The 27,201-nt window shown below is 38.2% G+C and overlaps 1 protein-coding gene across 3 annotated transcripts in view; it reads left to right on the forward strand.

Annotated features, from left to right (window-relative positions):
- LOC101538361 (cytochrome b5 reductase 4) overlaps window positions 1–27,201 on the forward strand; it is a 73,301-nt gene that overhangs the window by 11,491 nt on the left and 34,609 nt on the right. For all 3 annotated transcript variants that reach the window (XM_055136415.1, XM_055136416.1, XM_055136414.1), the window contains 5 exons: window positions 2,839–2,992; window positions 11,019–11,119; window positions 15,803–15,884; window positions 24,148–24,177; window positions 26,842–26,902. In XM_055136415.1, the coding sequence (XP_054992390.1) occupies window positions 2,866–2,992; window positions 11,019–11,119; window positions 15,803–15,884; window positions 24,148–24,177; window positions 26,842–26,902 (401 nt within the window). In that variant the 5' untranslated portion in view covers window positions 2,839–2,865. The remainder of the gene's footprint in view (window positions 1–2,838; window positions 2,993–11,018; window positions 11,120–15,802; window positions 15,885–24,147; window positions 24,178–26,841; window positions 26,903–27,201) is intronic.

Raw genomic sequence — 27,201 nt, forward strand, 5'->3', positions numbered from 1 at the left:
TTGATGGAATTACATGGTGCCGGGGCAGTTTCTGGGTGTGACCACCTAGCTACTGGAAAATGGGGGATCTGTGCGGAAGAGGCCCAGTCCTGATCCAAGCAGGCTTGGAGATCTCAGCCCTGGGTCCCACATATATAGTTTCCACTATATAGAGAAATATATGTATGTATAGGTTCCACTGTATATTAAATAGTGAACTTAAATATTGCAGGGGGAAATATGAGAAAAGAGAACCCCACAAAATCAGAAAAAACGAATACACATCCCAAGTAGGGATGTGGGTGATTCCAAAGTGAATGTTCCACAACTTGCCATTGTAATTGCAGTGTTGGGTTCAGAGTATTTTTCCAAATAGGCCCAGGGACTATGTAGATGAGACTTCCTTGCTGGGACTGGTCAAAGAGAAAGGATTTTAAGCCTTTTAAAGTTATCTGCTTTTAAGCCTTACCAAGCCTTTGATCCTGCTGTGTTGTCTCCTGACACTGTTCTGAGTGTCAGCTTGGGTCCTGAATCATTTTAAAGTGGCTGGTTTTAAATCTGAACTGGGTTATTTTACTCTTGAGCCTGAGACAGGGGCATGGCAAAAAAAATAAATAAATAAAAAAACCCAAGTCCCAAAATCCTTTTCAGAACACATCTTTATTTGATTCCTTGTGAACTCATTGCCAGGATCCCTCTGCCTGCTTGCCTCAGTTTCATGTCAGGCAGGAAATCAGTTCCAGCTTAGCAGAAATATTTCAGGGAGGGAACAAACTTCAAATATTGATCTAGTGTAGCAAATTATGACCATATCATGAAAGACCTGGTAAACCACTCTGGGGAATTTAGAAATATCATAGGTATATGGGTTTTTGTTTGGTGGAAGGGATGAAAGCTCTCTCTAAGGCCTCTTTTATAAAGATCCTAATCCCAGGGGTTTAATCACCTATTATAAACCCTATTTCTGTTACTGTCGCTTTGAGTATTAGGATTCCAGTTATGTATGAATCTGTGGGGGAACATTCAGCCAGTAACAATACATTTCCTTGAATGTGCTTGCTGTTAGATACTACTCCTGTAGATACTATGTTGCAAAGCTAGATACCATGTAGATACTAAGTTGCATTCCTATAGATAAAACTATGTTGCAAACTGGTTGTACCTGTTAGACGCCAAATCCTATAGAAAGATCTTGAAAATGCTCTATAAGGTTGTAGAAATTGGTGAAAATATTTGTAGTACTTTTCATCTAAAAGCCTTAAAATTGTATTTTGTAAATTAGGAAACAAAAAATGCACAAAAATCTTCCAGGCAAGGTAGGTATTTTTTTTTTTCTACAAAAGGCCAGGTAATATTTCAGATTTTGAGACCCACATAAGACTTCAGTCTCTTCACCACCACCACCATGTCTGTTAATTTCCACCAGCTGTTTATATTTTCCTTTTCAGGTATTTAATTTTGTTTTTTGAAAAAAGTACTTGATCCATATTTAGTGAGATGCTCAGACCTGACCCCGCTTAGGGGGGGTGGTCTCTGTAGTGCTGGGGGCCGTGTAATGCCACCTGCATGCAAAACATGTTCTCAGTCTCTTATATGGGAGTGGGCGGGAGGAGCATCAAATAAGCTGATAATCTAAGGTTCAGTTAATCAGTCATTTTAATCTCACTGCTTGAAATGCTCTGCAATCAAAACTGGATAATGGGATAGCTGGGGGTGGGAGATATTAACAGAAACCCCCAGCAAGACTGAAGAGACTCTCCTCTCTATTCTCTTTCCCATTTCCCTCTCCCCCTCTTTTTCTACTCCTTCTTCATCACCCTCTCTCCTCTCTCCCTTCACTCCTCTTTCTTCTCTCTCTCCTCTCTCCCACTCCTCTTGCGCCTATGTCCAGACAGACAGGGATCTCACACAAGTGTCCAACCTTGGCCAGAGACTAAGGAAAACAAAGACATCAAGATACATGCAGTCTTTGAGAGTCTGCTGGGCTACAGTCCCTGAGAGGCCCCGTGACGGGTTACAGAGGACAGGTTATACTATTCCCTCTCTGTCAGGCAGGTTTTGGATCAAGAGCACATACACTGGAATCAGGAATGGTGTAGGGACAAAACTAGGTTACACAACACTAGAGATTAAGTCATCTGGACCTGGCAGGGAGAGAGGCGGTATGAGAGATACACAGGAGGGACCCAGACCCATGTTCTTAAACTGTGCAATAACCTTTAACTTTTTAAGCATCTTGAGTTTTGTATTCAGATGCTTTCATACAAATACCACGAACTCACTAACTCAGGAATAAACCCACTTTTGCTTTGAGCTATCTCTCTTGGTCTCTCTTTTTATTTGTTTGTTTGTTTTTTGGTGGGGGGCCATACCCAGAGGTGCTTAGGGTATTACTCTGGCAGACTCAGGGGACCAAATGGGATGCTGTACCTGTGTCAGCTGCATGCAAGGCGAGTGTGCTACCTACTGCACTGTTTCTTTAGCCCTGCTTTCTACATTTTTGAGATGAAGTTTTGGCCCAAGTTTATAAGTGAGTAACATTTTAGAGGCAGAGCCAGGACTAAAATATGTTTTGACTTCAGATTCAGTACTCTTTTTGCTGTACTATGATGTGATTCGGATTCACATTATGTGACAGGTTTTTCAATCCTTGCCTCATAGACCAGGTATTTTATATAATGTTCAATTTATAAATATGCTACAGCAAAGGTGATTTTTACAACCTCGAAAGCTGTCAGGAGATTTGTATAAATGCTAATAAGAATAATGAAGAGCCTGAAGATAAGAAGCAGGGAGTGGGGGACAAGAAGGCAAGTAATTGGAAGAGGTCCCACTAAATTCCTCCCTTTTCCTCTATAGGTACCTCTGAAACAAGGCAGAAGTCTTATGGATTGGATTAGATTAACCAAAAGTGGAAAGGATCTAACAGGATTAAAGGGAAGGTTAATTGAAGTCAGTGAAGAAGAACTTAAAAAACACAACACAAAAGATGATTGTTGGATATGCATACGAGGTAGGTACTGTGTGTTATGTTCCAAATAATCTTATGACTGAGCTTTCCAGTTTTAATGCTATACAGTTTAATGGTTCCATTATATGGTAATATGATTCACAGTTAGATATATAATAAGATAAGCTTTATAATAGACAATAAATTGATTCTGAATTTGAACAGTATTTGTAGTTAATTTTCAACACATAGCTAAATTTCAACATATTCCTATAGTGCATTCCCTTTGAAAGAAAACAAGCTTTTATCAGGCAATTTAACACCTAATTTAATTTAATTTACAATTTAATTCTCCTAATAAGTGGTGTGCCATTCAGTAATGCCTTGTTTATACAGAATAATGTTTCTCCTTTGTCCTTTATAATTGGAACCAAGAGAAACAATATCTCAGCACCAGAGCAATAATAAACAATGGGTAGGGCACTTTCCTTGTATGCTGCTGACCTGGGTTTGATCCCTGGCATCCCAAATGGTTCCCTCAAGCACTTCCAGGATTATGACCCAAATAGAAAAAAAATGAACAAACAAAAACTCCAACAACAAAATATGAGAACTCTTCAGTTTTCACTTAACTTTTATTAATTTATTTTTCTCAAAAATGTTACATACCTGATTTTCAGTCTATAGCAATTATGAAACTCCAGTTTAGAAGTGGTATATGGAGAGGAGTGAGCAGAGAGTTAATGGGGTAGATAAAGGAGACCACATGGTAGCCATAATGGTCTTTGTGGCAGTTTCCTTGGGTCATTCATACATGGTTAAATATGTCTACTGCCCTCATTTGGAAGTGTCTTTTGTTGCTCTTCGAATAATCATAATTACCATTGGATGATTGTGGTTTGTTGAAAGCTACACTGTATTTACATCACTCTTACTACCTACACTGTTCTTAGTATCTGGCACATAGAAGACATTACTGTGTTGAATGAAAGCAACCCTTACCATTTTTGAAGTTTGGATACTTTAAGAAGCTGTATAGTTGTCACAATAGTTTTTTGTTATGATTCTTCAAAGACACCAGTAAGACACCCTTTTGCTTTGCTAGAGATGCAAAATACCCTAAACCGAGTGACTTAACAACAGGAATTTTTTGTTTCACAGTTCTGAAGGCTGTAAAGAATCTGATGTCTCTCCTACTTCCAATGGTTTGCTGCCAGTTTCAGGGAGCTGCTTGTTGAGAAAGCATTGTCACCATCTCTGCTGTCTTCACAGGGCATTCTTCCCCTATTTGTCTGTGTCCAGATTTTACTGGCTTTATAAGAACACCAGTTCTTATGTTCAAGTAGGGATTTACCCTAGTCCAAAATGGTATTATCTAATTATGTCTATAATGACCATATCCAAGTAAGCTCATGTTCTGATAGTTCTTCAGCATGTGAATTTTGGGAGTACACACGTCAACCTATAAACAGACAAAGTGAAATAATTTTAGATGGCAAAGGGAATGGAATCTTTTAGCACGTGGTGACATAACTTGTTTCAGACTGAACAATTCCTGAGCTTCATAGAGTTTCTCAGGGAACTACAACAATGAATAGTACCAACAGCTTGGATGAGGTTTCTGTGAAAACTCTTTTTTGCTATTTTATAGGAGTTTTAATATCCAACATTAATACACTCCATGCTGCTTTTTACCAGGTGCTCATGATTGGTCAGTAACTCAGATATAACCTACCAGTACCAGATACTCTCCCTACTCTGCCCAGTTGTCTTTGCTAGACCTGCTAGCGTGGAGGTCAACTTCCCAGCAGCATTTGTTTGGTCCTTGGTCCAGGCATTTCTAAGCTAAGTTTCTGTCCTAGGAAGTCTGGAAACTCTTGTGAATCCCTCATATGTTGGTGAAATTAGGTAATTGTGGCATTATTGGTAATATAGTCACACCTTATTCCTTTTTTTATTAACAAAGGCACCCATTTGCTGTGTTTGAAGGGTAGTACACACTGTTCACTTATTTCTTGTTATGTTTTAAATGCATCGCACTTCAAATATTTCAAGTTTTTTTTTTGAAAAATGGAAAATTTCTTTTGAAAATGCTCTACTGTATGCATAATAAAGCAAAAGTACAAGCATTTTAAAATTTTAAAAGTTTTTCAAGAAATACTCATTTACAATGTGTCTCAATCTTGTTCTGTTTGGATTTCTTGTATTCTTTAAACTTCCTGGTACAAGTCTCCCTCAGATTGGGGAAGTTCTCAGCTATCATCACCTCTTTCACCAACCTTTTTCCCCTATCTCTGTCACATTTGGAGCTTGTTCCTCTTCCTGTTGTCAGTTTTAATATTTCAGATTTTATTTAGTTTTCTTCAGTCTCCTTTCTATTACCTTCTCTTTGTTGATGATGATATTTTGTGGTTATCCTTAAGGTCACTGGTTTAATTTCTACTTCGTCTGCTGCTGAATTCTCCTACTTTTTTCTTTAGCTCCTTCAGTTTTGTCTCATTTAATTCTTTAATTTCTTTCCATCATTTTTTTTCTTCAAATTTATTGAAATTCTCTTCCAGGAATTTCCTCAGTTCAGTGATCAAGAGCATAGTTGTTCTGAATCCATCTTCTGGAAGCATTGGAAGTTCTGATGCCCTTTAGGTCTTTTCTGGGCTTCTGTTCCCATCTATTGATGAAGCCACCGTCCTCTGCTTTTTCATTATTCCTGATGCCTCATGGGACGCAGGGGTGGAACTTGTAGTCCCAGGTGTTTTGAGCAGCAATACAGTGCTTCCATTTGCAATATTAGGTAGCGCCTAGGACTCTTCATTTCTGATAGCCACAATGCTTTGTGAAGTTTTCTTAAATGTTTGCAGTGCTTTAAGTGTTAAATTAACAAACAAACAAAAAATCACCACAATCAGCTCTGAATTTAATAAACTTATAGGTGCTGAATTATTTAAGGATGAAGAGGTAAAAAACATTTTTTCAGAACAATAAAAATTGAGGGTTTAGTACCAGCAGACTTAGATTACAAGAAGTTCTAGAGGAAACCCATCAGGCTGAAGAATAATGATATCAGATGGACATTGATGTCTTTATGAAATGATAAATATATTATTGTTCCTTTTTTTTTTTTTTAAGTAACAGGTTTTATTTTAGAGGGTTTTAGGGAAGGAGGAAGGGATAAGTGGAAAAGAATAAAACAGCAGGAGTAACACACTCAAGAAAGAGCGAGGGCTCCTCCGAGGTTGGAGAGAGCTCTACACACATCCTACCACTGGACACAAAAGCACGAAAGTACACATCACGGGGGGGGGCAGGGGGAGATGCGGGCGACACATGTGCTCGGGCACGTGGGCACAAGCAGCACATGGCTCAGGCAGCATATGCACGCGCTTCCTTTGTTCATGGTGTCTTTTATAGGGTCTCTTCAACCTACCCCCACATGGGGCTTCTTCCCAGGTAAAAGTCCGTTGCTAAGGAGCTTACCAGGGAGGCTGGGTCTTCTTTAGGCCAGATGACATTTTAATCAGATTAAGGGAGAGGTCCATAGAATTGAGGAACTTCATGGGGAGGGGTCCAACCTCCTCAGGGTCTGCTGAAGGTCTTATCAGGTCTGTTTTCTGTACACACAAGGTGGGTCAGTCTCAGGATTCTCCTTCCCGGAGACTTTATTAATCAAAGTTTCATTGTCAAGGGCCTTTCCCTGTCTACCTGCCTACATCAGGAGGAAGGGATAAGTGGGAGAGAGAATAGTAAGAGTAACGCGCTCAAGAGAGAATGTAGGCTTCTCCAAGGGTGGAGGAAGTTCTACACACATCCTAGCACTGGACACGAAAGCATGAAAGTACACATCTCAAGGGGGGAGATGTAGGCGACACATGTGCTTGGGTACCACATGTGCTCGGCCTACGTGGGCACAAGCAGCACATGGGCTCAGGCAGCATATGCACTATTGTTCCTTCTTAATTTTAAAAATTGCAGGATTACTTAAAGCATATGTTTTATTATAAAATTACATATAGTAGAGGGGATAAAGAGTGGTCAGTAAAAGGGCCCCGAGTGACAGCGATTAGGGCATTTGCCTTGCACATGGCTGACCTGGCTTTGATCCCTGGCATCCCACATGGACCCTCATGCACCACCAGGAGTAATTCCTGAGTGCAGAACAAGGAGTAACCCTTGAACATCACTGGGTGTGGTCCCAAAAGGCAAATAAATAAATAAATAAATAAGAATAATACTAAATAGTAAGGGTAATACAGTTGTTCTATATTCATACGCGATAAGAAATACTACCAGACAAATGCAAAGATTACTAGAGAGAATACAGTTTGCAGTGTTTAGTGGGACAGATTATGACTGATCACAAATCTTTGAAATGCATGAAGCAAAAAGGTACGAAAGATAAAATGAAAATCCACAGTAGTTGTTTTATATTTTGGCACACTCTGTCCTCAATTGTTACAACTCAAATAAAATTGATACAATGAAATAACAAAATAGGGGCTGGAGATAGTACTAGAGGGACTGCATCTTACCTCCTATACTATTTCTTTGTCCTCTTAAGTGCTCTTTTTAATAAATACTGTTTTCGGTACAGAAATTATTTGTCTTGGGGCTAGAGAGACAGCACAGCAGATAGGGCATTTACCTTGCACACAGCCAACCTGATTTCAATTCCCAGCATCCCATATGGTCCCCCACACACCTCCAGGAGTAATTCCTGAGTGAAGAGCCAGAAGTAACCCTTGTGCATCACTGGATACAACCCAAAAAGCAAAACAAACAAACAAAAATTATTTGTTGTGGCTTGTAACTCTGCAGAATATCTTCATAGTGGTTGAGGTGGGAATCTCATGGACACCTTTTAGAATTCTACATACTGGAACCAGAGAGATAGTATAGGAGTTAAGATGTTCTTCTTGCACACAGCCACCGCTGATTCATTTCCAGCTACTAGGTATGGTCTTCCTAGCATCTCCAGGAATTGACTTTCCAGCAGAGAGTCAGGAGTAAGTCCTGAGTACTGTTGGATGTGGGCCCAAAACAAAAATAATAATAGTGAATAAAGTGTGCAATGTCTCTGTTGAACACAAGATGGCACAGTATTTGCAAAAATGGCCTTTTTTTTTCAATATAGTGATGCTACGATGCTATTATAAGTCCAATATTTTCCCCCTTATTTATTTTAAAGTTAGCAAAATTATATACAATCAACAAAAATTCATTTAATGCTTATCACTATGTGCCAAGTATTTGCTCTGGGTTTCAGTATTTATAGTTAGTTTACTGTTTATCATTGCTAGGTGTATTTAATGTGGGAATTTGGAGTTAAAGTTAATTTTAAATCTTATTGCAGAAATAATCACTTTTGCATATCACACTCATTCTCAGACTTTTTGGTTTTAAGATCTCTTTTCAAAATTTTTAAGGACCAGGCCAGAGCAATAATATAGTGAGTAGGGCGTTTGCCTTGCACACAGCTGACCCGGGTTTGGTCTTCGGCATCCCATATGATCCCCCAAGCACCACCAGGAGTAATTCCTGAGAGCAGAGCCAGAAGTAACCCCTGAGCATCACCGGGTGTGACCCATAAAGCGCGCAGGCACACACACACACACACACACACACACACATCATGTTTTTTAAGGACCTTGGATCTTAAAGAGCTTTTTTTTGTATACACTCCTCCCCTGGTTCTCTCCTTGGTACACTTAGTTCTGTAAAACCAGTTCTAGGTTCTGTTTCCCTTGAGCCTTTGGTATACCCACTATAGTAAGTGATTTTATTTGCATTCCTCGTTTTTGTTTATTTGAAAGTGGATGAGAAATGGTCTTTGGGTCAATAGTGATTGGTCTGTCAAAAAAAAGTAAGAGATAGCAGAGGATCGAGTTGAGGCATTTCAGAGATTTCTATGCTCATCCCAGATAACATCAGCTACCTGCTCAGTGTTTCTGTTTGTTGCTAAAGGAAGCAATGACATTTCAGCACATTAGAAAATTGTGTTTTAGATTCCATGTTCCTGTGAAACTCTAGAACTCTAGTGAAAGCCTGATTGCAGAGGAAGCTAGGAACTACTGTATTTACAGGATATTTTGAATGTCCTAAAAAAAAACTTTGTAAATTTTGGAACATTAAATAGGATATTGCCTTCTAAATTTGGTGATATGAGGTTTATGGCAAAAGGAAATGAGGAAACCCATCAGTATTATGTTGTTGTTGTTCTTACTAGACTTATTTGCGTGGATGCCGAAACTTACAATGTTTACTACCATTTGTGCCTGTCTTCAGGCAGTTTTATAAAGAAATCTGGAATTAACTGATAGGAAAACTATTTTTCTTAAGTCTAAAGTTCAATCTCTTCTTCCCTTCCAGTGTTATTGTATAGGATGAACACTTTAAGTAACTATAGAGATTTAAATTCCTGGTAGTAATCAGATAATGAATAGTCCTCTATATAAGGAAATTTGTTGTGCTCAGTGCACTCAAATCTTTAGAGCTAAATTACTGTACCATATGGTTTTGATTTTATTTTTTAGTTTTTAGTTTTGGAGCTACTGGGCTCCTGCTCTGTGCTCAGGGATCACTTCTGGCTGAATTTGGGGGAATCATATGTACTGCTTGGGATTGGCAGTGTGCAAGGCAATACCTAACCCTTTATACTATCTCTCCAGACTCTAGTTTTTTTTAAGTAAAGGATTATGTTTTGTTTTGGTGCCACATCCTGAGGTTCTCAGGGCTTACTCCTGACTTTGCACTCAGTAATTACTCCTGGCTGTGCTTGGGGACTATATGGGATGCTGGGGATTGAAACCAGGGTTGGCAACATGTAAGGCAAGTGCCCTTCCCGCTGTATTATCACTCTGGCCCCAAGGATTTTTAAAACTGATTAAAAATACACTTCCTTGTAAAGGCTAATCATCAAATTTTTTTTTTCTGTGTTGGTCCCTATTCCTATTTTTTAAGAAGTGCAGTTAGTTACATGAACAAGTGAAATAAATATTTTTAAAAGATAAAATGAGTATTGAGATATAAGCAGTAATCCTTTTCCCTAGGGTTGCTGCTGACAGCCATTAGCTTGCTTTCATGAAATAGGCCCCAGTGGCTCAGTCACCATTGTTCAGTCTTTACTGAGACAGCAGACATGAATGCTTCTCCCCTACCCTCATCCAGTTCTCTCTGAGAGCAGAGACAGGTCATAGAGTGGAAATATTACTATATTGTATTCATGAATATGTTCTACAAAAGTTACTACAAGTGTTCCATTCTTCCCTTCTGCTTAGAGGACATTCACTATGGGTCTTCTGTATTTCTGCACATCTTGTGAGCAGAGACAGTCTTTGTACTAGATAGTCTTTTTAGGGTTGTTTGCATAACCTGTAGCTCCAACAATAGACAAGATAGCATCTCCTTTTAGAAGAAAAAACTAATCTAAATGAGTATAATAAAAATAACATGTTCTCCCAGAAAGAAGGACAGGCATACTTTCTGCCCGTTATAAAAGATTCCGGTTTCCTAAGTTCTCTCCTGACACGTGGCTCATTGAGTATATAGGGGTCATCTTGTCTGCTTTATATATCTCTGTGAGAATGGGGTTTCCCGGAAGCATATGCAAATGCTGACATTCTGGGCACGATTTTTGTTTGTTTTTGTTTTGGGCTACACCCAACAGTTCTCTGGTCTTCCTACTAAAGGAAGTAAAGAGTAAAGAGTATAGTTCTGTACTCAGGGATCACTCTGGTAATGCTTGGAGGACCATGTGGTTTTCCAGAGATTGTTCCTGGGTCACTCACATACAAGACAAACTTCTTACTGGCATGTTATAGCTCTGGTTCTCTGGTCACCACTTTTAGTATGGTGTCCTACTGCCTTTTGCTTCTGAAGTAGGAGCTCAGGTTATCTGCCAGGACTCAAAAAACAGGCAGACCATGATTAGCTTGTAAGGGAGATGATATCTCAGATACTTTTTATTCTTGATAGTTTGAAAAAAATCATGATTTGCTCTATAAAATTATTCGTAAAGGTGTAATTAAATACTTGTTTCTAGTTTGCTTATTTTTAAAGTTCCTTTAGGATATTGTTTCTCCTTGCTTTGCCATAGGGTTTGTTTATAATGTCAGTCCATATATGGAGTATCACCCTGGTGGAGAAGATGAACTGATGAAAGCAGCAGGAGCAGATGGTACTGAACTTTTTGATCAGGTAAGAGGTTGAAAGTGAGTATAGCCATTACAAAGAAGAAGCTATGGTCCTTAGATGTAGCAGTGTGACATGTGTAAAAAATATATGTAATTGCATAAATTGCAGTTAGCATGAATTTTTGGAATTCTGGAAAATGCTTACAAATAACAGGTATTTCATTTGCCTTTGAATTTTATAAATTCAAAGGTGATTTTTTAAAATTTTTTTAAAATTTTATTGAATCGCTGTGAGATAGTTACAAGCTTTCATGTTTGGGTTACAATCTCACAATGATCAAACATCCATCCCTCCACCAGTGCACATTCCCCACCACCAATATCCCGGTATATTCCCACCCTTCTTACCCTCCCCCTGCCTCTGTAGCAGACAGTATTCCCCATACTCTCTCTCTACTTTTGGGCATTATAGCTTGCAACACAGACACTGAGAAGTCATCATGTTTGGCCCATTATCTACTTTCGGCATGCATCTCCCATCCCAACTGGTTCCTTCAGCCATCATTTTCTTAGTGATCCCTTCTCTATTCCATCTGCCTTCTCCCCTCCGCTCATGAAGCAGTCTTCCAGCTATGGGGCAGTCCCCCTGGCCCTAATTCAAAGGCGATTTAAGCTGAGTAGGACAGTGCTTTTAAGTGCTTGAAGCCACCTTTTATTTATTTATTTATTTTTGCTTTTTGAGTCACACCCGGAGATGCACAGGCGTTACTCCTGGCTCATGCACTCAGAAATTACTCCTGGAGGTGCTCAGGGGATCATATGGGATGCTGGGAATGGAACCCGGTTTGACCACATGCATGGCAAACGTCCTGCCTGCTGTGCTATCGCTCCAGCCCCGCTTGAAGCCACCTCTTGTGGCAGGTGTTTATTTCATTTTAGTTGATTATGGTAATAATTATGATTGGGTTATAGGAGGCAGGGGTGATTAGAGGAAAGAACAAATTATGTACCTTTTATGTGCTTTTTCTTTTCTCATTTGTGGGTTGTTATATATTTTTCCGCTCACTTATATTGAATCTGCATATTATGTAGGAAGTTAGTAGATGAGGTTACTAGATGAATAAATAATATAAATTTTCTAAGGTAGCAGCAGAGAGTCTATATTTATGTGTGGCTGTCTTAACTAATATGTAAAGTACTTATTTCCCTTTATATTTACTAAAAAGAATTAGTTTAAAAGTTACATCATATATATTGCCATCAACTGCTGAATTGTCAGTTTGAAAAAACTTCAGAAGAATAGACTGAATAGCCTTGCATTTGCCTCTCACATACTTTGTTTTGTACTTTTCTGGTAGTTAACTATGTTGCCATACTGAGTTTATATCTTTTGAGGCACCTGAATAAGATTAGGTTATATTCATAGTTATTATCTCATCAAAAAGAAACTTGGTACCTATTCCTCTAGTTTCTCATACATTTTAGGATTTATTTTTTGACCAAGTTGCCAGAAATAGAGTTTGTTTTATATTTAAGTGCATGCATATATGTACTTAGATGCATTTGCTAAGAATCGCTGCATCCCATTGATTGTTAATGTCTTACTGGATTATTGATGTTATGTTTGCCCATTGACCATAATGCTTGGGAGGTTATTGGGGAATTTCCTTTGTCATTTGATACTGGTTGATCCTAGAAGTGTACGCCAAATAAAGATTTGAGAGCATTTGCTTGGAAAGCTTACTGCTATACTTTTCTCTTTCCTTTTTTCTGTACCCTCTTTATGCAGAATATACTCTTGATACTTTATCTTTGATTGAAAATGTTTTGATATTCATTTACCACAGAAGTAAATACCTTGATGTCCTAGAAACTGGTGAAGCTTCTCATCTTTCAGTATTTGAAAATTTAATCATTTCTATGGTACTTGAGTTATACACACAATATTAAGTAATCTCTGCGTTATCAGATTTCCTTCTCTAATTTTGCCCCGAAGCTTGTGTTTCCAAATGTCTAATGGGCAGGGCCAGGGCTATGGAGGCCCAAGTAGTAGAGAGTGTGTTTATTACATGCTCCCACCTCATCTGTCCTGTTGTCCCCAACATTGCCTCTGTCTGAGGACACAGCTGGGTGTGGCCTTCACAACAACAACAGAATCCTCTGCTTAAGGAATACAACCTGTTGAAATGTCAGCTCATTGTATTCTCTATAATCACACTCATCTTCCTTTTTCTCCATTTCATGTTTCTGGTGACCTGGACATGAAGACAATAAGCATCTGCCTTCACTCACTATACCCCAACATTCAGTCACTGGAAAAATGCTGTGGTGCTGTCTTTAAACTTTATTTATTTGTAAACTTTATCCTTTGGTATCTAATCACAGCCTTAGATCAAACCAGAATGATCTTCTGTAGCCCAGCTTTTCTAATACTGCCCTGATATCTTTGGTACTAACTAAGGCAATATATCAGCTCGATTAGCTTTCCTAAAGATGCATTTTTAGCACCTTGTTCTATAACTGTTAGGGACTTAGTTTAACTGTGAAATATGATTAAAATAGTTCATCTGGCATTTGAAACCCTCCCAAATACTCTATCAAGGTAAATATTTTCTATATGTAATTTGCTCTGAGCAAACTGAAATACTTGCCATTTTCCCACCAGTTTTATGAACCAAAGTCTGGTTTTGTGATTGAGAAATTCCATAACTTTGCCTTTTTGTTTTTTTTTTTGGGGGGGGTCATACCTAGGGGTTACTCCTGGCTTTGCACTCAGGAATTACTTCTGGTGGTGCTTGGGGGACCATATGGGATGCCGGGGATCGAACCCGGGTCGGCCACGTGCAAGGCAAACGCCCTACCCGCTGTGCTATTGCTCCGGCCCCAACTTTGCCTTTTTGATTTCCTTCATTTCTTTATTAAAATTTTAACAAATCTCATACATAGTTCCTGAGATAGTGTGCTGTATACATTAGTGAATGATTTCAATTAGTAAATAAGTATCTGTTTATACTTATAAATATTTTTTACATATTTGCTGTACTACTATACATTTATTTACTCCAGAGCATATGACTATGACTCTGATAGAGTATATCGATTACCTTAGTGATTTTGTTGTGCTTTGTTGAGTAATATATTATCATATTCCTTTACTGATCTTTTATAGTTGGCATTTAGATTGTGTGTAATATTTTCTAAAATAAACAGCACTGTGATGAGGATTTGGTACACACATATTTGTGTGCAAATATTTTTTGAGGTAAAAATAGGTAAATTCCTATTTATCTGTTAATTCGGGTAAATTCCCAAATTACATAGTTAAAAAAGCAGCTATTTTAAGTTAATGCATATTGAAAAGTTGCCCTTCAGAAAAAAAATTTTTAATTTAATTTCCACTGGTAACTTTTTCAACAAATGCTGTCGGTTATTTTCTTAGAAGTGACGATCTCGTTTTTCATTTTCAAGAAAATGTCTGTCAGATATCCCTGTCTGAGTAACCTGTTTGTTTATGGGTCGCTAGGCCATTATTTTAAGTGGGTTTTAAAGAAAACTGTCCAGTTGAATTTGTAAATCAAACATTTACCAAAGTGTTTTTCCTCTGAACTCTCATTTTACTTTGAAAAAGTATTTTTTGAAAACTCACCATTTTTTTCAAACGAAGGTTAAAAATGATACAGTAAAAAGGCTGTAACAAGGCCTGAAATTTTTCTTACTTTTTTTTGAGGGGGTCCACACCCGCCGATGCACAGGAGTCAATCCTGGCTCTTCACTCAGAAATTACCCCTGGCGGTGCTCAGGGGACCATATGGGATGCTGGGAATTGAACAGGGGTCGACTGCGTGCAAGGCAAATGCCCTACCTGCTGTGCTATTGCTCCAGCCCCAAGGCCTGAGATTTTTGTTATTTATTTATGTTTAGTGAAGCACGGTGGTTATTTTATTGAATAAAACTTGCTTAGAAAGATGTGGGAGGTGAGAAAGAGGGGAAATAATGTTTTCAAGAGGGCACATAGGCTTTTCCAGAGTGGAAATAAGTGAGCAAAGAAACATCAAGACAAGCTAGCAAGACACATATGCAAGGGAGAACAGGGACTTTAGGGTTAAGCCAAGCGTTGAGATTATTTTTTTTATTTAATTAGTTATTTTCCCCTATATCACAAAGAGTATTCTTTAATGAAACCCCTACATCTTTGCGTCCTCCGATGATAAAGATATGATTTTAGTACATTTTGGTTAATGCTAAGATTCCCACAGTTTAATTGTTGACAGTGCAAATGTCAGCTCTGTGGAAAAAGACATAAAAGACACAGAAAGACATAATCCTAATATTACCAAAGTCTTAGGCCCCATGGATATCTGAAAGAGTGTCCTGAATCTCTGGAAAGCTCTAGATAGTACTCAGTATGTGGTTTACCAGAGATTTCCAAACTCATTGACCTACCTTCCCTGTTTTTCAGAAACAATTACCTAATCCCTTGAAACTCTACCTTCTCTAAGGGAACTAACAGAATGTGGCCTGACATGCTGGATCATTTTAGTATCCCCTGTCACTCCACCCATGTGCGTGCGTGCGAGCATGTGTGCCAGTGTATGTGTGTGTTTTCACTGACTTTGGAAACACTGATTGAGCAATCCCTGCCCATTTTGCCTTTCTGTCCATTCTTTTTGGCTAATTCAATCTGATGCTTATCTTTTCAAATGTACATATAGTTAGTTATGATGTTGTCATTTATTTTCTGTATCAGGTTCATCGATGGGTCAATTATGAGTCCATGCTGAAAGAATGTCTGGTTGGCAGAATGGCAGTCAAACCTGCAATTTGTAAAGGTGAGTGGTGCCGGTCTTAAGCTGGCATTGTGTGCCCGGATCTCTCCACCATTATCCCATAGTCTTGTCCTCCTGCACACCTCCCCCACACCCTTAGATTATACTTCTCTTGAATATATCTCAGACTTGTTTCCACTGGACATAATCTAATCCCTTGCTTTGTTTCTTTATACTCTTAAATGAGTGCAATTATCTAGTATTTGTCTTTTTCTTCTCAGTTCATTCACCATGATTTCCTGTAGTTTCATCCAACTTGCAGCAAGCCGCAAGAGTTATCTTTTCATATAGCTGAATAGTATTCCATTATGTGTGTGTGTGTAGCACTGCACTGTAGCACTGTGGTCCCGTTGTTCATCCATTTGCTCGAATGGTCACCAATAATGTCTCCATTGTGAGATTTGTTGTTACTGTTTTTGGCATATCAAATATGCCATGGATAGCTTGCCAGGCTCTGCTGTGCAGACAGGATACTCTTGGTCACTTGCTGGGGTCTCTTAGAGGGACAGAGGAATTGAACCTGGGTCCGCCGTGTGCAAGGCAAACTTCCTACCCACTGTGCTATCGCTCCAGTCCGCATGAAAGAACAGGCAGAGGAACCCAGGTATGCAGGACCAAGGGCTGAGATGTCCAAGCCTGCTTGGATCGGGACTGGCCCTCCTCCACCCAGATCCCCCTTTTTCCAGTAGCTTGGCAGCCACACCCACAAACTGCCCCCCGGCTCTGTGTAATCTCATCAGCGGCCAAAATCCAGAGACTGTAAAACAACACTCCCTCTTATAGCCTAGTTCTCCCTCTCAGAGAACCTGGCAAGATACCAAGAGCATCCTGCCCGCATGGCAGAGCCTGGCAAACTTTCCATGGCATATTTGATATGCCAGATACAGTAACAATGATGGGTCTCATTCCCCTTACCCTGAAAGAGCCTCCAATGAAGCACTGCTCGGAAGAACGAGTAAAAAGAGGCTGCTAAAATCTCAGGGTTAGGATGTATCGGAGACATTACTGGTGCCTGCTTGAGAAAATTGATGATCAACGGGATGACAGTGACACAGTGATAGTGATATATATATATATATATATATGTATGTGTGTGTGTGTGTGTGTGTGTGTGTATGTGTGTGTATACATATATATACACATCACATAAATTTCTTTTAGCAGGAACTAAAAAGTTTCATTTATTTTTTCCTCCTTTTTAAATTGAATCTCCATGAAATACACAGTTGCAAAATTGTTCATGACTGGGTTTCAACCACACAAACACCACACTTTCTTTATCCACTCATCTGTTGTTGGGAACTTGGGTTGTTTCTGGTTCTTATAAATATTATAAATAATGCTGCATTGAATAAAGGTATGCCTATGTCCTTTTTGATTAATATTTTGTATTCTTGATTTAGATAATGCCAGTAGTAAAATTAATTACAGGGTCAAATTATTCTTAATGTTTTGAAGGTTCTATATCATTTTCCTTGGTAAAAACAGTTCCTCCAGGAGTGAATTAGCATCCTTCATTTGTCACAACTCCACCAACTTTTAACCATTTCTGGGCTTTTTAGTATAGTGTCACTGATGTCATTCTGATTTGCATTTCCTTGATGATCAGTAGTAATGTTTTTTTCCTCAAACCTGTTGACTGTCTCTTTATATCAATTTAAAGCCCGGAATTTATTTGTGATAAAGGGCTAGGTGTATGAAGTGGAGCAAGGAGAACCCCTTCAACAAATGGGAAAAACCCAATCACAAAAATGAAATTAGACTTCATATCATATAGAAAGGTTGATTCAAAATGGATTAAAGACTTTGATATGACCTTTTTAAATAAGCTATATTGAGGAAAACATACACAGAATTCTCCAAGATTTTTTTTTATGAATTCAGAAAAGATTTTATGGAAAGGATAGAAGGAAGGGGAGATGAGCAGAGAAGAGTTCTTCAGAGCAGAATTCCCTGGCCAAGATGTTAACCTCAGGTGTGATCTTCACTGTGACCTACTGATTGAAGAAAATAGAAGTGGAAATCAACAGTGGCACTGCGTCAAACTTAAAAGCTCTTGCATGGCAAAATAAATGAGGCTCAGAATTAAAGACCACACTCATTAAATGAGGCTCCAAATTAAAGCCCCTACTCTATGAATATTGAGGGTGAATATTTATCCTCAATGTAATATTCACATATTATACATCAAAGGACTGATTATCCAGGATATATCAAGCACTCTCAATAGTAGCAAACAGCCCCATCCTAAAATTGGGAGAAAGGATGTAAAGATAGTTTCTCAAAGATACCATAAACATGGACTTTGACAATTTTAGACATTTGATAGTAGTAGTTTGTTGAGTCCTTGACGTGGAAGAAAGGAGCCCTAGTTATATCTTTGAATAACTCCTTGGACATACCAATTAGGAAAAATTAGTTTGTTCAACCATACTTCTATTTATGTAATATGCTGACTTTTGGAATTCAAGGTGTATTGCCAGAGGCCTTCGTCAGCAGTATGGAAGCAAGAGGTTCATCTAGATTAGCAAGACAGGATTCCAAAGTTTCTTGGCTTTGCTATCTCTAGGCTAGTTTCTATCTTGGGGCCTCAGTTTTTAATCTTGACAATGACTCAGCGGGCTAAGAATTAGAGAGTAAAAAGCTTCTTACACTGGATATGATACTTAAAAGGAATTACTATCTTTTACTCTTCAAAAAAAAGAGGGAGTGGGTAGACTTTGCCTTTCGCCCCAATCAGTTGTTCAGACCAGTTAAACAACTTTCCTAACACATGGTTTTTCACAGCCTAACTAGTCTAACACTGAATTTCCCCCAGGAGTGAGAGGGAAATTCCTCCTGCTTTCCTGTTAAATAATTTCCTGCTGCAGTAATGATCAACAATCCCATCTTAGTGGGGCCTGCGCTGTTCCTCTGCCCTACATATGCACTTCTGGTAGTACTGTGTACCAGTCTTTGAAATCATGTGTAGCAAACGCCAGTTAGATGTGCATAGACAAACAGGCCACGGGCCATTCCTAGAACATGTTTGGCACCAGACAGGGAAGTTTCCAGAATTGGATTTGTGTTTGTTGTGGATTCTGCTTGTGAAGGTGAGGTCCTTGGTGAGACTCCCTTTGTGGAGGCAACCATAACTCTTGTGGCAGGGCAGAACCCTGTCCCTCATCCTTCCACAGGCCCCTTCGCCTTTCTTTCGGGGGGAAGAAAACTCTAACCTCTTCTAAATTTCTGTTTCTTGAGTGTGAAGGAACCTGAGTGTCCACAGCAGTGTTGCTACAAAACCAGTAAGCAATGCGTGTGTACTGCAAAGGCAAACAAGTGTCAACTTTTTGGCTGATTGGATCTGCTTTCTAGTTTTTCAGGGAATGTTCAGATATGAACTCGCTGAAAGAACGTTTGGTTTTGCTCAGAATAAATTTAGGCTGTCTCTTATAATCAGAGTCATTTTGCTGGAAATTTTTTCAAACCAGTTTATTTTTGTAAACCAATCCCTTTTCCTCTTAATTGATTCCTAAGTTCATTGATTCGCTGCCAGTAAAAGATAGTATCTTAACTAAAATTTCTAAATTTCTAAATTTCCCTCATCCTGAATGTTATGTATCTTATTTACACAATCTGTACTAAAGGTCATACATTCTTTGGTGATACCATTCCGAGTAATCAGAAAGTATGCCAGGTTCCTTAGGCTTCTGTTTCATAGGAAACATGAAATTAGTCAAAGGACTTTGCTCATTTTCTTCCTTCCTCCCTGGAAATGAAAAACAGATAAATCCTCAAAATGCTTGACTAAATTCAAAAACACCATTTAATATGAGCATATTAGTTCACAGGGAAATCTCCTGGTACCAAAAAATCTGAAAAAAAAAAAAAAGTTAGGTGGACACAGCAGTCTGTAGTGACAGGCTAGCTTTGAGTTCTCTCTTTCTCTGGGTACTAGGACATGAGAGTTACACAACAATTTTATTGTTTTCGTATAGTAATACCAAAATAAAAAACACACCTGGCAGTGCTTTAGGGCATACTTGGTTCTGCACTCTGGCGGTGTGAGGGGTGTCATGTGAGGGCTGGCCATTGAACACGGGTCAGCTGCATGCAAAGGACGGCATGCATCTTCCCTGCTGTACTATCCCTGAAACTTTCACAGTAAATTTAATGGTTAGCTGATAAAAAGTTAGGTTTGGATCAGTAAAGGCAAATGTCTGAACTCTGAGAATGCTGCATGTGGCTTGAACTCTTTATGTTTTGGGGCTGAATCAATATGCATTTGGGGACTGTTCTTGGAAGTGTTAGGGACTTGCAGGCTGGGGATTGAGCCAGGGCCTCCTGCTTGCAGAGCGTGTGCTCTGGTTCCTTGAACCATCAAGAGTTTTAGCTCGGTGGCTTGAACTCCTGAAGCTCTGTATGATGAGTGATGGTAAGTGTCTTGTCTGCATTTACCTTGTTTCTGAGGGATGATAGGGGAGAGCAAAGAGAAATTTTCTCAGAATTTGTAACTGCAGTCCTGTCCATTGAAAGTTAGGAATTCAAGTAGACTATTTAAATGGTCACAGAAACTAAATCAGTAAATTAAATGGTGTCTCATGACTTGTTTTCAGGTATGTATACAAAATTTTAATGGTGGAACACATTTTAATTCTAAAACCCTCAGAATTCCCACAAGTGTAGATCAGAAAAGTTTTAATGCATAATAAAAAATAAGATAAAACCTAGAAACAATAACAAAATGTAACTCCCAGAAGTTCATTATTCACATATAGGATTAAGATGATATGGTTAATATGTTTGGAAAAACAAGAACACTTATGATGCTTATGTCACATTTTTATTTGTGATAGGATAAGTAGAAAAAGAAAGAAAAACTACAAAAAATAGCCACATAGAACCAAATAGCAGTTCTAGAAATCAAAAGGAGCTGGTGTGAGTCAGAGTTTAGGCATAGAAGTAGTATTCACTGAACTCAGAAATGGCACAGAAAAGAATTGAGAGAAAAATGATAGAGTAATACAATCTAACATGTAAATGTTTCCAGAATAAAGTAATAACGATAGCAAACCAGAGGCAATGTGTGAAGGGATAATGGCAGATTTTTTCAGAATCATTAAACCACAAATCCTTAAAGTCAGCAAGTTCAAAATGCAAACAAGATATACAAAAGAAATTCCCATATAGATAGTTTGTATTTAAACTGCAGAACAGGAAAGACAACAGAAAGAGAAGATATGAGAAACAGCCAGAGAGACACAGAGTTTGAAAGCAAAGCAAGTGCTCTCTGCTGCTGAGTTATGTCTCCAGCCCTACACTCGTATTTTGAGAGTGCTGAGAAAAATCTAAACAACTTTACATTCTATATGAAAATGAAGCAAAGATACTTAAGTCTAAGGGGGTAAAAACCCATCACAAAAACCAAAACCAAAAACAAAACAAACTGAAGAGAATATGCATGGGGAAAATTTCAAACTAAACCCTAATCACAATGAATTTAATTATTATTAAAACCTGGTTCAGAGGAATACGAACACAGTTCTAATCCAGAGTGAAAGATGAACTCTGAGTTACTGTGAGTCCACAATGGTGGTGCTCAGGGCTTACTCTTGACTCTGCACCTAGGGATCACTTTTTGTGGGGCTCATGGGACTATATGGGCTATCAGGACAAAAACCCAGGTTGACTGCATGCAAGGCAAGCACTCTGCCCTCTGTACTCTGTGCTTCAAAACTTTTTTTTTTTTAACATTTCTTTTTAGCCCTGATACTGATTCAATTAATCAATCACAATATCCTGTTAATCACCGATTTCTCGGGCGGGCTCAGTAACATCTCATTTTGTTCTTTCCCTGAGATCTTAGAAGTCTATCTCGACTTGGCCCTCCTAAAGATGTTGCACTGGGGGCTCTTCAGGGTCAGGGGAATGAGATCCAGCTTGTTACTGGATTTTGCATGTGAATACACCTTGGGAAGCTTGCAAGGCTGTCCCATGTGGGCAGGAAACCCTCAGAAGATTGCCAGTTTCTCCTAGAGGGAGAAGTAGGCTAAAGATATCACTTCTGGGAGCTTGCTTTTAAGTCTCTCTCTGGATGTTGGCCGTTGATGGGATTACACACACCTGGGTTCCTCTGCCGGTATCTTCATGCATGAGGCCTGTCTGAACGTGTAGAGAGGAGCCTCTAGCATGGCTGTAGCTAGGTTCCAGTGGTCTTCGGCTGCCGGGAGCTCTGCTCGGGGTGGGGAGGGAAGCTGGAGTCCATCCCCTCTGAGGGGCCTCGGGGAAGACAGCCAGGCATGTGGGCAAGAGCCTCTCTGCATCACTCTTCTGAGAGCTTGCTTTTAAGTCTCTCTCTGGATGTTGGCCGTTGATGGGATTACACACACCTGGGTTCCTCTGCCCGTACCTTCATTCATGAAGCCTCTCTACACGATACTGATTACTATGCAGAGTATTTTGCTGAAAGAAAACACCTTCCATAGACTTACTTGAGTTCAAATCTCATTTCTACTCATAAGCCCTTTAGCTTTTAGGTGTCAGTTAAGAGATTGGAACGTTGTTCAACCTCTGCAGAAAATGGGACTTAAGAATAAAACATCTTAATATTATTATGGGAAATTTTGCAGATTACCCAGTGCATAAGAAGTAACAGATGGTGCTAGTAGTATAGTGGTGGTACTACTCTGGATCCTTTGACTCTCTATTGCTACAGTGCTGAGGTTTCTTATATTTCTGCTCCTTTTTGTCTTTCTAGAATAATCAGATTTATACCAACCTGTTTTGGTGTCTGTGCCATGAAAAGATGGTTGTTTCTTGAAGTATCTTATATTTATCGTATCGACAGGGCATGTGATAATGGGGATATAAATTATCTATCACTAAAAACTCTATTTGGATTGTAAAGTTTTGCTGTATTTAGGTCAGCAGCAGTGGGAAGTGAAGGAATGAAGTCAGTGAATATACTGAACTTTATACTTTGGCCTTTTTTCGTTTCATAATCCCTGACTCGACCTTTTTTGGGGTGACCTGGAACAGAGACTTGGAATAGAGACTTGGAATAGAGAGGTCCAATATTGGTATTTTGTTGTCATTCTCACAGTAGGGTAGTTCCCAAAAGATAATTCATAGCTTTTCTGGTGTTTTCTAGCATGGCGTGTATGTCTGGAAAGAAAAGGAAAAACAATATAATACTAGTGAGTCCGGAGAATAGCTTTGTTTTTATAATCTTGTTTAAAACAGTACTATGGTTTGTTCTATACTCAAAAGGTATCAATAATGAGTAAAAGGAGAAAATTTGAAAAGGGAGGCTGTAGTTACTGATTATTTATGTGGGACACTTTATTGTGTAAAAAAAGATGAAGCAATTTTTACCCTTTACCCTTATTCTTACTGCTTGCAGTCATTATTGTAGCCCACTAGCTACACCTGGTTATTTCACACTAGAAATATTACTAAAATAAGATGCACAGCAAGTGTGAAATGGATACTGAATTCCAGGGCTTAGCATGAAGCAAAGAATAAAATATGTCAAGGTTTTTATGTTGATTACATGTGAAAATTATAATATTCTGAATGTTTTGTTAAATTTGTTAGAAATAAAATTTTTTTAGTGACAGATGAGTGAGGTAGAGACAATTTTAAATCTAATTGAAGTCAGGAAATTAAAAAATTGAATCCGTTAGTGGGGATGTAACTGGAGAACACATGGCTTTGCATAGATGAAGTTCCAAGTTCAGTTCCTGGCACCAGGTGCCACCTCTCCAACCAACTCCCCCCCAGAGTGGAAAGCTTTGGTGTACTTTAATTACCTTTAACTACTTTAATACTTTAATTACCTTTCAGTCTACTACTTGGATATTATATTAGCTTGTCATTTTTTAAGTTTTTGACTTCAATTAAAGAGAAAGTAAAATATTTTAGATTTTTAAGGTGTTTGTTTAATTTGTATAGCATAAATTAATAAATTCTGTTAATTTTGAGTAATTTCATATATGATGACCTGCATAAAACATACAGTTCAAGGGAAAAGTACCAAAGGAGTAAGGAAGGAAAAAAAAAACCCCAAAACATGTAATGATGTAATGATAGGTAAACACCTGAAAAAAGGTCAAGCAGTCTTTAGACATGAAACTTACATGGAACATCAGCTATTTGTTAGCTTTATGTGTCTCCTCAGATTTTAGAAGAAAGATGTTGAATAAAGAAAAAGTCTTGATTTTAAATTAATTCAACTTATTCTCTGACATTTTGTATTATCTGACTTTTTTTCTAACTCACTATGCAGACTCTCAAGAGGAAAAGAAAGTCATAAATGGTAAGTCATATAAATAAATTGCATACAGTACCATCAGAGTTATTTTGGATATTTAGATATTTTGTGTATGAAACGTGACTTAGAGAATTTGACAGAAAGTTCTTCTGATATAGACATTCTCTTCTGTGACAACTCTGACTTGTTTTCACCTGTCCTTACTTTGAATTTGCTGTGTCTGTAAATGATGAAGAATTATCTGAGAAGTGCAGTTTAGGTGGTTTTGATGATGAGGATATAACAGGGTATAATTATGCTAGGCCAGTCTCCTACATACCTATTCAGATCACTTTGTGTATGTGCAGGTGTTCACTAAAATATTAAGTAACACGTAAGATATAGAAGCAAGAATGAGCAGTCACTGCCCTACAGTATTTGCAAACAAACGTTGAGTCACTTCTTTATCTAGCCTTCTCTGGGATCAACAGTTCTGTCTCTCAAGTCTGACTTGAAATTATGACTTAGACTCCCTGCTCCTCCAGTAGAGTATGGCATGGTGGTTAGTGTTGACCTATATAATGCAGGCAAATGCTCTACTTTTCTTTTAATTGAATCATTGTGAATTATAGAATTACAAAGTTACTCAATATTAATTTTCATGTGCACAGCATTCCAACACCAGTCCCTTTACCTGTGTGCTCTCCACCAGTGTCCCCTTTTACGTTTGCCCTCAGCCTGCCTATATGGCAGGCACTTTTCCCCTCCCCCATTGCCCTTGTGTACCTTTCCATAGCTTATTCAGCCCCACCCCTATCCCAGTGGCAGGCTTTCTATTGAAGGCCACCAATTCTCCTGCTCTTCATTTCTTTTGCTTCAGGCCCTTGTTATTCCCCTAGGCAGTTTCTTTATATCCCACATACAGAATGAAAGATCATTCTGTGTCTGTCTCTGACCCTCTGATTAACTTCACTAAATACGATACTCTCCAAATCTATCCACAAAGCACCAAATTGTGTGATTTCATCTTTTAGAGCCAAGAAGTACTCTATTGTGTATTTGTACCATCATTTCTTTATCCAGTTATCTGTTCTTGGACATTAAGCTTGTTTCCAGATTGTGTCTATTATAAATAGTGCTACAATGAACATAAGGGTGCAGATGCCTTACTTGCATTGTGCTTTTGGGCCTTTGGGGTATATTCCAAGGAGTGAAATTGTTGGGTCATATCAAAGCTCAATTGCTAGTTTCTTGAGGAATGTCATATTGTCTTCCCAAAAGTCTGAGTCGGTTGATATTCCTACCAGCAGTAAATGTGGGTTCCTTATTCCCCGCATCCTCGACAACAATAATACTGGTTGTGAGGAAAAAAACAGAATCAGACATGAAAGAACCAAAGAATTTGGTAGATGAAATGAAAAAGTCACTGGAAGGCCTCAGTAGCATAATAACAGCAGCTAATGACAAAAATCAGTGAGCTCCAAGATGAGACACAAAATCTCTAGACAACAGCAGGAGATGTGGGAAAACAGCTCAAAATACATGAACAGCAATTGAGAGAACTTTGGGAGAAATTCAAGAGGAGCAGCATGAAAATCATCAATATCCCATAGAACCAGGGAAGCAACTCTGATGAAGAATAGTTACAAAAATTATTGCTGAAATTTCTCAGAACTGAGAAGTAACTGCACCCAGATTTAAGAGGCCCGAGGCGCACCAGTTAAATGAAAACCACTGATATAAAATACTGAGGACAGCAAGATCAAAGAAGGAAATTACATACTATCTCTCTAACCCTTTACCAGATAATTTAATAAGATAATCTTTTACTTTTTTAAAGTTCATATTAATTATTGAAGTCTTGTCTTATATTTTAATTATGTATATAGTTCAGTGGTAGAGTATTCTTTAGGTTTACTGCTAGTTAGTTCTTAACGTAGACCTTATGTCATATTTTGAAGACTGCTTTGTTAATTTGAGAATTAAGTGTGTCCTGCAGTTACATAGGAAGAAATAGATTCTGCCAAACTTCTGAGCTTAAGGCTCATGATCAGCTTCATCAACAAACAAACTGAAAAAATAAACCAAACAGCTGTGTGACCCTTTGTGCTTACATTAAACTTTTGTTTAAACAGTAAAGTTTACAACTTAAATAAGTTTTGAAAGCTTCATAAGTCTTTTAGTAGCAATACATTTTGTTTTTATTTTTGTTTTCTTTACTAAATCTTAAGAGATATAATGTACTGTTATATATATACAGGATCTTTGGAGTTCCATATCTTAGAGTTTTCTAAAACATTTTGAAAACTGTAGCTTTTGTAGATTTCTCAAAAAAAAAAACCAACAAAAAACCTCATTACTTTTGATTTATTACCTATTAATTGTGCTCATTTGACATAAGAACTGTAATGCCTATACAGTTAGTTGGGCAAAACAGTGAGATCAAGAGAAAATGTAGCTTACAAAAATGATGCCATTTTGTAAAGGTCACATATAAGCAATAAGCTAATTGCAATATCAAACATTGAAATAGTGGTTACCCTTGGAGGAAAAGTGGTTATTGGAAAAAGCATAAGGATGTATTAGCTACAAGTGTTTTACTTTATGAAAGTTCACTGAGTAGTAGTACATTTATGATTTATGTCCTTTAATTTTAATTCAGGAAGCTTACTAAGAAAGGAAAATGCCATTTAGATTAACTGTGGCTGTCTTATTTTTTTCTTTTCAAAGGCATGCTTCCCAGAAACCAAGTAACCGAAAAGTGTGCCAAAGAAGGCCCTAGTTCTCCAAGGTATGTTTTCTTGTTTTATTTTTAAAAAGCTAAATCAGTTCTACATCAAAATATACATTTTAAAAGATAAAACCACTCTTATTTATCACTTCCTTTATTAATCATGCTTTGGGGGTACAAGCACTGTAGTGTCTAATTTATCAGACACTCGAGAATGAGCTACACTATAAACATGGACTTAAGTTTGATCCATTTTTAACATCAAGGCTTTTCTTGAAAACAACTCAAAAATCCTTGTTGTGAATATAAGATAAATGTCCATGGTAGAAAACTTGGAAAAAATGGAGAAATACCAAGAA

Source organism: Sorex araneus, chromosome 4, assembly GCF_027595985.1.
Source record: "Sorex araneus isolate mSorAra2 chromosome 4, mSorAra2.pri, whole genome shotgun sequence".
In the NCBI taxonomy this organism is placed as follows: Eukaryota; Metazoa; Chordata; class Mammalia; order Eulipotyphla; family Soricidae; genus Sorex; species Sorex araneus.